A 10,147-nucleotide genomic window follows, 5' to 3' on the forward strand; every position below is an offset into this window, starting at 1 on the left:
AGCCAAAGCCTGTAGCTATCAGTGAAACTCAGTTCTACCCACGGGAGGAGTCCCATAAAAAAACCCCATTTGATCAAGCAATCCACCTCTATTGGTGAGAAGTTTAGTGTCTGCAAATATATGCATCACAGCTGAAAATAGTATCTCACTAGGATCCTGTGAACTAGGATCTGTCACTCCCTAACACCTTCCAGGCAAAAGAACAGAGATTTTTGTCCCGTAGTTGCTCATTTTCAGCTTCAGTCAAAGCCTCAAAATTATAGACACTTTTAAAGAAATACCATCTGGAATTCCCCTGCGATCTCAAGGCAGGATGTTTTACAGAATCACTGAACTAAAGAATATTCTGAGTTGCAAGGGACCCACAAGAATCATTGAGTCCAACTCCTGGACCTGCACTGGACAGTTCCAAGAATCATACCATGGCTGTACTTCTGCAAGCAGACTTTGCACAATCCATAAAAATCTTTAGGTCCTTCTAATGGACAAAGCCTTTTAATTCTGCCATCTCTTGTCAGAACAGATTTTACTGCAAAGATAACCTTAATAAAAATTGAATTGTTTGTGAATTACTTACCTCACTCAAAAGGGCAGAGGGTAAAGGAGAGATCTGGTGAACATAAGGTACTTGGATTCACAAAAACCTGTGGGCAAGGTTCCCCACCAAAGATTATTAAAAAAAAATGAAGCTGTTGTGGGATCACAGGAGTTATTCCATGCAGTGAAAGCTGGTTACAGAGTGGCAAAGGGTGAGGAAGAGTCAGCAGTCAGTGGGCTATCCTGGAGATTGGTGTGGGAACCAGTTTTGTTTAGTATATAACTTGTGGCTGGAGAAAGGAGTGAGCAGTGATAGCTCTGTGTTCACGGTGCTGTGGATTTTTCCAAGTATCCAAACACCACAAAGAGGCACCTGAAGGACCCCACTAAACCGAGTAGGAAAAAGAAGTGGCAGGTGAGCTTGGGTGCAGAGAAATGCAAACTGCTGCCATAGGAAGTCATGGATGTGACTGTATCAACAGGCTCAGAAAAGACCTGGATGAATTTGGGATACTAGGTCAAAAGATGAGTACTCTGAAGGGCTAGGCAACGGTATAGCCTCCAATATCCCCAATCCAACAGCTGTGGGAACTGAGGGAATTAAGTAGGGAATGCATTGCTGAAAGTAGCCTAGCCTGGCAAAGGTGCTTTGCTTACCTGGCTTCTCCCATTGCCAGTGCTGGAGATATGGCATGATGCTGGGAGCACCCAGCACCGTGGGCTTTATATTCCTATTTTGACAAAAATTCTGGTACAAGAGAATCTGAACAGAGACTTTCAGCTATCAAAAGAAATGGGGTATTTTTATAATAATTTGATTATTTTTTAGTGCTTTAACACTGTTAAGAATAAAAAGCCAAGTATTACATTATCAAAATTTTACTAATCTTTAAGAATTATCTTGATAGATCTGGATCAGGTTTTTTCCTTGTAAAACTGGTTTTGATAGTTTGAATTTTCATTTTGAATTAGAACAGAAGTGTATTTTGCAATATTGCTGGTTTTGGTGGAATAGAAACATTAATTCTCAGTCAGCTCTAGTGATTATTTCCTTTCTAATGCTTGTCAGCCTCTTCTTTATCATCCTTTATCATCTTTATCAGCCTCTTCTTTATCATCCTGATATTCTCTGTGACCCTGAAGCCAAGCTCCATGAGAAAGTGGTAGGGGGAGGTTTCTGTGTTTCTCATAGCTTGTACTGTGGTTTGGGATTCTCCAGACTATTTTCCCTATTTCTGTTCAGCTGTGGGATCTGCTTCCCACAAGGCATCTTCCCATACAGCCTCTCCCAACCCTTTTCTTCCCTTTCTTCCTCCCAGGTTTTCTTGCATGAGTCTGACAACTCTGTGATAATCATTCCTCCTCCTCACTGTTCTCCTCGGGGATCTGCGTGGGTGGGCAGAGCTGGTGTACAGAGCACAGCTCTCTTATCTCTACGAACTCATGAAATTCACCAGAAGCCTTCCCACCAGCAATAAACTCCTTCACACAGCAAATCCATAGCGAAATGCACACACATTTTACTAGGAAAAAAGTTATAGCTGATTTTCCAGACCAAGCACTGCTTAGGAGTCACCCCTGAAGAAATCTGGCTTCTTGGCTTCAAAGCAGCTCCCAAAGGGCTGCAGACAAGGGCAGGCATCTTGGGAGCTGAAGCCTGGTGGCCATCCATGTCACCAGCTGAGAGTGGTGGTGCAGCAGAAGGCAGAGCATGTTCCCCCAGGGCATTGCTGCTGTGCTGGCCAGGGAGACACGGGACAGTGTGGGACATGCCAAACCTGTCAGCTGCTTTTGGGGTGACTCACTTAGGGAGGTGCACCCAAGTAACTGAGGCGTGGGCAGGATTTCGCTCAGTGCATCATCTGCTTGTGACAGTGCTTCCCCCCACGCAAGGGAATATACCCTTTAAATCGCTCTATTTAAATCCCTGTCTTGCTGCCTGCTGGTGTTGTGGGCTCTAACTAGCTACAGTTGTAAAAAACCCGATACCCTACATGAGACTGCCTCTGAGGGATGCGTCAGCCTGGAGCTCCCTAATGGTCAGCCCCAGCAGAGATGCCAGGGCATAAGAGAAACTAAATCAGATTCCCTTTCTCAAACACAGAAAATATGGAAGCAAATAAGCCAGAAAACTACACCTTTGGGGACCACATTCTTATGGTGAAGTAGTTAGAGATAAATCTCCTACTGTGAAGGAAAGGACATAGTCTTGATCTTCTTTAAATGAGATCAGTGAAATGTCCCTCTCTGCATTCTTCCATGAAACCAGTAACATACTATGCAAGCACAGGCTCAAAGGAGTCATCCCATGGTTATAGCCTGCATGTACTAATGTGCCTTGAGGAGATCTGTGGGTACAGTTGGCACTGGAGTCTACACCCCGTGATAATCATCATCATCCTCATCATCCAAACCAGCGACCCATCACCTGAAACACTTTGGGTAGCTGTTTTCATCAGAGCAGAGGAGGATCTGGATGGTTCAGGTTTTGGCACAGAATCTGGTGGATCCTTACCCCATGGAGAGCACAGAGACTGAGAGGTGCTCATCTGCCTGAAGACCTTCAGCTGAGCCTACAGGAGAGGCTGGTGCTGGAAACCTTGCCAGGGCATCTTCCTGTACACTGAAAAATCTGAGGAAGGAAAGGAGCTGGTTGATGGCGCACAAACCAGAGAAGGAAAAGCACGCTTACCAGCACTCTTGTGTTCATGGGAAACAGCTGCATAAACTGAACTCAAACCTAAAAAAGTAAAATCTCTGAAACCAATTACCATTCAACCCCTGTTGAGCCCCACCCTCTGATTTATCACCACCTTTCAGCAGATCTGTGAAGTGTAGGTTCACCTCATCCCTTGGGGTCATCCTCTGACAGCACAGTCAGCTACTGTAAGCCTGAGAAGGGAAATATTATTTTGCTCAGAGCACATTTTTTGAGACAATGGCTCAGCAGTCAGAATGAAATCATCAAACAATAAGATAAGCCAAAGAAAAAGCAACAGATACTAGTGGGTGGTTTTGATCAGTTGGCTAATAAAAGACACATCAATTTTATATTTCAAGTTTATTATATTAATACAATCAAGATTAAATTATTTTCACAGCTCGTGTACGTAATTATATCAGGCTACGTATATATAATATATTCTAGCATGTTACAATTGTTTTATCTTTAATCATACAGCAAGTAATGTGCAAACACAATTATAGGGAAGATTTCCTCCCGCCCTAAAAAAAGAGAAACCAAAATTACAGAAGTATGGCTTTATAAGAAAGTTGTATCATACAATGAACATTCATTTGTACTTGGGAATGGCAACATTCAGTTTTAATAAGTGACCAACAGTATCTGTCACTGCCATGCTGATTCCAGAAACGCCAAGATAACTAAGAACAGGGAAATGCCATTGATGTTAGAGATGGAAAATATATATCTATATACATTCAGAGTACAAAAAATGTAAAAAATATTTTCAGGGATTAAGTGCCACATTTATTTGTATGCTAAAGTCAGAGTTATGGAGCCTTGAAGAACACAAATGCACGAACAGTTTGTTTTCCTTTAGACCAACAAACATCAGTAGTGATGGAACTGACTTAGAAAGCGTTACTTCAGGTGTAGGCAGGTGTAACTGAGGTCAGAATCTGGCCTGTCCTTCCTGCTAATGATGCTGCAGAAATAGACAGAAGCATAGTGTTAGGAAGTCATATGTACCTGAATTTTGCTGGCAGCCCAGAAAAAGACAAAGATGTGGGTTTAAGAGATTTAAAAATAAAAAAAAAAAAAAAAAAAAAAAAAAGTTCTAGAATAAACTGTGGCCAGCATCACAAACCCTTTGCTGGATGATTGTAGCTGCCGGCAAGCAGAAGCCCTTGTGCTTCGTGTTCGAGGATAAAACACCCATTTCAAGAGCAAAACTGCTGCCCCTTTCCAAGAGAAGAAATGTCCTTACCTGTCAGCAGAACAGGGCCTGGGACACACACACTGACCGCGTGAAAAGGCTGCTTCCATAGGGCATCGCTCACTGCTGGTCCGAGGAGTGCAGTGGGTGGGAGCTGCCAGTCGGTTACGGATTTGCCAGGAGAGGGCAGGCAGACACACGTGCGACAAGAGGGCAGACACTCACACATGTGACAAGAGGGCAGACACACACATGCATACACACACCTGCATGTTCTCGCTCACTCGCTCACTCACTCTGCCCCACTGCGCTCACTGAAGTACTTCTCACCAAAACCAAAGGTTCACACATACAGACAATTCAGATCCTTACAATGCTGCTCCTCAAAATTGAAATTAAAGAGATGCAACCTGCAGAACCAACCTCAATCCGAAGATCAGAAAAGACTTTACCCTCTCCCCGTTTCTCTCTTGTGTTTATTCTTTTTCCCAAGTTCAGAAATACAGATCTGAGCGACGCTTACTCAGTATGCAGATATGCCGAATGTAAACATCACCACCCAACACCCTTTTTGATTAACAAAGTCACCAACATATTTGCCATGCAAGCATAGGGATTTTTCAAGACAGTCAGGTTGCTGGAAAATACTGCAAAATATTTTTGAGTTTACTTTTGCTAATGACCTGGCTTGGAAAGAATGGAGAGAAAAAGCCAACACAGCTGGGGCTGAGGTAGATTTGGCCATAGATGATGTCATGTCACTATATTGACAAAGAAGATGAATGGGATCTCAAACTAACAAGCAGATCACCATAATATAAGCAAACAGGGTCTAGGGAGAAGATTCCCCTATTGCAGCAGGAGTGCCCATCCTGCTGTAACATTGCTACAGGCGATGGAAAGAGTTGTCACCACAGTGCTAATGACCCTAAACTTTGTCCCACTGGGACTGCACATGGGAGGCCCGATGTGATTGAGGGCCAGCTGGTGCTTGATCTCTTGCTAAAATGGTCAAGAAAAGGAGAAATGAGGGGGATGTGGAGTGATCTTTCCTGTGTGGGTACTTGCCTGTTATACTCTGGGCTGGACACACCAGAATTTTTACATGTTGGCCATCAGCAGCTTTCTTCCAGGCTGGAGCACCAGTCACAGGAATGTCCCAGAAAGAAACTATTCAAGACAATTCATCTTCTATCCTCTCTCTTGGCAGGTGGATTGAGGGGAGCCTCCCACATGGACAAATGAATGCACACAAGCATCCTGCTGTCTGCTACAAACCCAGCCATAAAGCACCTGATTCCTGACCTCTGCATTGATCCACAACTATTGCAGCCAACAAGAGACCCCTGCACCATTTTGCACTCATTTGCTCCCAGTGGGCTGCTCTGGCTCTCTGAGCCTGGCCTCCTGCCTTAATAGAAAGTGCTGGCATTAATGCCAACAGTCCCCACCTGCCTCCTTGGATTTGTAAGATGAACAGCCCTCCCCTCCCTCCTGTCTTTTCTGAAACTCTTCACAGCACTGAAACTCACATGGTTTTGTGCCAGTGCAATAGTACTGGATGATTTCCATTTTCTCCTTTCCTGGGATCTCTGCTTCTAGGACCTAATTACTATTCTAATAATATCCTTCATCAGCCTCCTCCGCCTCTCACCCACCAACATCCGGATGAAATACCGCAGTGCTGTTGGGGACAAACCCAATCCTGCTCCTCGGGACTCCCGGAGTGCCACAGGGGCCATGCTCTGCACAGTCACTCTGGGCAGCCATGGGCAGCGAGAGCCTGCTCTGTCCTCTGCCTCCAGCTCCGGGTTTTCGGGGGAGTATGTGCCAGTGCTGGGGAGCCTGAGGGCTTGGCAGAAGCAGCTGAGCCACCACTTATAATGCAAATCTGCCTAGGGCTCTGCTTTGCTTCCCAAGCTGTGACAGCCTCTGTCTGCAGCACAAGCTGTCGAGCGCAGCCTTCCCCCAAAACCCTCACCCAACGCTGACCCTGCATTTCCCCATTTGCAGCCTTCCCCATCGAACAAGGAGGAATAGACACAGATGGAGAAGGACATTTAAGTCCCCAGGGGCAGGGGTGGAGGGACACTGCAGCACCAGAGATGTGGGATTTCAGGAGAAGGATTAACCCCTTCATGGTCTGCTTGCCACTTTTAGGGCTTGGCTGACAATTCCTCCACCTCACAAGCAAGGCTGCTCATTCACCTGGCCTAGCACAGGTGACACTGGAACTGAGGTCCTCCCACGGCATGTGGGAAGAAATGGCTGGGAGGGGCATCCCAGTGTCTCAGAAAGGATGGTCCAGGTGGCTGTGAGTGGCATGTTCTGCAGCCTCTCCACCTGGCCACGGCTGGCATTGCCAGTGTCCTGGCACACAGGAGGTAGCCCATGCAGAGGGAAACTAAATGGAAGTGCTCCCTGCACTGACACAAAGATGGGAGCAGGTCCAGCACGGCCTCCTTGGCACAGGCAGGGAATCAGCCAGATGAGACATGAGCCATTTTTGCACAAAGCAATTGAGATTTGACTGCCCATCTTTCTTAGCTACTGCCTGTGGAAAGTGTTTTGTGCCCCACAGCCTTGGGCTCCAAATCCAGCTGAAGAAGAGAGTGAGTTCTCCACTGCTGCCCAGTGCAGGTGGGGGAAGTGAGTTTGTGCTACTTCAGCAGAACAGAGGGTTGAGCTTTCCAGGAGTGGGGAACGCTGGTGTCCAAAATAAGGGATGTCCCCCAAAGGGAGATGGGATTCTGCCACTGCTCTGTTGATGCTGAGAACAGCCAGGAGAGCAGGACCAGTGCCTTGAGCAGAGAGGGCAGTGTGATTCAGAGCTACCCAGAAGGATGCCCAGACCCAGCCCCGCTTTCTGCAAACTCACCCTGCCTGCAGTGCCTAGTTAGTGGGAACATTTTGTAACTTCCAGGATCAGGATTTCTGTGTGGACCTGGGTGGCAAAAACACTCTAATTGACAGCAAGTAACAACTTTTAACAGCAGAACACATACCCCAGCTTAGGATAAGTAACAAATGCCTGTGGCTCTGAGACCCACTGGGAAATCAAGTTAGCCAGCTCATCTCCTGTTGAGATACGTTCCAAAACACAAGCCAAGGAGAAATAATGTCACATATGAAAGACAGGGCTCCCAATGTCCCTGCTCCCATTGCCATTTGTTTACTGGACAGCAGGGAAAATGATTCCTTCCCCCTTGCACAAGTCTCTAGAGGCATCAGGGCTGGGATTGCCTTTAACCCCCTCGCTCCCAGGTGAGACTGGATGCTTCCCATTTCCTGTTCTGTGGATCTTTATCTCCCATCCCCCAGGAATATACACACACTGCCCCTCTCTGAACTCATGCCCTCCACACCATGACCTTCTGTAAAGTAACTCAATAGGATCAGTTATCCTGCAGGAACTGCCTCTGCATCCCTGCAGCATCAGCCATGCACTTTGTGGTTATTACGAATGATGCTTGAGCATTGTTAGAAAGGAAACTTGATGTTTGAACCTTGTTGGTAGGGGATGGTATTTCTCCCAGCTCTAGCAGTGACACCATTTAAAGATCCCACTGGGTACGTAATTCCTTTTAACCGGGTGCATTACACAGGATACAGTTATCAATTGGGAATTCAGATACACTGATACCAGCTGACATCTAAGAAACCAAACATAACACAGTCTCAACTACAGTTAACCCTTCACATGCACAACAAAACAGAAAACAAGGAAGGCTTTTGCCTTTAAAAGTGCCGTGCCTGCAATCAGTTAGAAAAGACATTTAAAATCTTGTCACAAAATATTGGATTTTCCAGCATAGCCTAATAGGTTAAGTACTAAAATCACACTAAAATGCAGAGGGTGGTGGATAACCAGCTCCTCTAAGATGCCTTGGAAAATCCAAGACCCATTGAATAAAGTCAAGGAAAAACATTTACCACATTTTTCGCTGGTAGCTTTTTGCCACAGGATGGTAAGGGCTTTAGTGCCTGAGGTATAGGTAGTTCCTGGATGCTTTTAGGGAAGTGGGAAGGGGGAAGAGTCTGAAGAATAGTTTGCATAGCTTGCAGATATAAAGAAGCAGGTGTGTTCCCCACCAGGCTGTTGAACTTGTCTTCTCCCAGCAAAGCTGTCCAGTGGTCTGGATGCTCCTGCAGAACTTTCCGCATCTTAAACTGTGGGTTGGGCATGAAGAGCAAGAGGTAGTCGAGGCAGAGCTTCTTTGATGCGACATTGACTTTGGAGTCCCACATCTGCTCCAGGATGACGTCCAACGGGGTCAGCCCTTTACTGTCTTCTATCCTGGGAGATGCTCCGTTCCCAAGGAGGATGAGGACCGTCTCTGACCTCAGGAGTTCGCAGGCAAGGTGCAGGGGTGTTTTCCCATCTTCCAGATGAAAGCAGCCAGCCCTATTGATATAGGAGTTCAAGCTGGGGAGCTTGTGTGCAATTTTGATGATCAGTCCCAAGATATCTCTCCTGTCATATGTGACCGCCATGGCCAGGTGAGGAGCAGAGGATGGGCAATAGCAGAAGTGTTCCCCAGGCACCTTGAGAGCCTCCTCTGGAAAATGAGACAGCAGATACTGAGCATAAGGCAAGTGATTATGCACCACTGCATAGAGAAGGGCTTCTGAAGGTGAGTAGGTTCGTAGGCTGGCATTTTCCTCCCAGTAAAAATACTCCATAGTTCTCATGTCTTCCAGCATCCACACAGGCTTGTGATCTCTCACAGCCTGGTAGAACATGTAGGATAAGAACTTGCAGTGCCTGCTCTGATCATCCTGCAGGCTGGCCTGGTTACTGGCCATGGCTCAGCAAATAAAGAACAGCTCCACGTAAAATCACTCCAGACTGTAAGATTGGTGCACTTGGAATGCTGATCCCGATGCTGCTGCAACCTTCAGGCTGTCATTGCTGCCTGGACTGCACTCGCTGGAATGCATGGGCTGATCATCTCCACCCATTCATTGTTTTTCCCCTCACTGCAGTGGTTTTGTTTAGGTAAGCACAATCCCACAGGCTCAGTTAACCCGTGCCATGCAAGCAGATGGTTGGTGAGTACATCCCGCTCTGCGCGTGGCACAGGTTACTGAAACGCTGTCAGACTGCCAGTGATTTTATACACACACAGCCACAGAGAACAGAGGGAGAGACTAAAATTAGCTTGAGAGGTGAGGCGGATTTCTGTCTGCATTTCATGTCTAACCAGATCAGCTCATACACTGCAGCAAGTGGAATAGCAATATTCTGCTATTTTATGGGGGTTTTTTCGTGTCACTCACACACACACAGCTCATTCCATAGTAAAAAATATGTAGCAGTGTAAAATACTCCACAGCTGATTATAGGCATGATTCCATGCTCGGGAAATCAAGGGACTGGTAGCGCTAGCACTAGGAAAGGATCCCTATTTTATAAATAATGGTATGGCTGGCCACTTAGGAGACACTGATGTTAATGGATTGTCTATAAGGCATTAGTAATGTTTAAGATGCCAGCATTAATCTCTGCAGAGAAAAGAGTCAAACGGTGTGTGCAGAAACGGTGCCCAGAGTCATGAAGCAGATTGCTTGCTAGGTTTAAATGCCTTCCTTTGTTTAGCAAGGAAATACCTGGAGTGCCCCTGCTGCACAGCAAGGGCATAAACAAAAGGTTAATGGCCAAACCCCACTGGCAGGTGGGGAGCTTTGATCAAAGCATTTCTCAGATGTCC

At 46.2% G+C, this 10,147-nt stretch overlaps 1 protein-coding gene across 1 annotated transcript; it reads right to left on the bottom strand.

Moving 5' to 3' along the window:
* Positions 1–3,611: 3,611 nt before the first annotated feature.
* Positions 3,612–9,564, bottom strand: LOC119698714 (ankyrin repeat domain-containing protein 9-like). Its single transcript, XM_038131032.1, has 2 exons — positions 8,370–9,564; positions 3,612–4,205 (listed from the first exon to the last, which is right to left on the bottom strand). The coding sequence occupies exons 1-2, from the start codon at positions 9,240–9,242 to the stop codon at positions 4,197–4,199; spliced, it is 882 nt and encodes a 293-aa protein (XP_037986960.1). The 5' UTR covers positions 9,243–9,564; the 3' UTR covers positions 3,612–4,196.
* Between the last annotated feature and the right edge of the window lie 583 nt (positions 9,565–10,147).

This window comes from Motacilla alba, chromosome 3 (genome assembly GCF_015832195.1).
Source record: "Motacilla alba alba isolate MOTALB_02 chromosome 3, Motacilla_alba_V1.0_pri, whole genome shotgun sequence".
In the NCBI taxonomy this organism is placed as follows: Eukaryota; Metazoa; Chordata; class Aves; order Passeriformes; family Motacillidae; genus Motacilla; species Motacilla alba.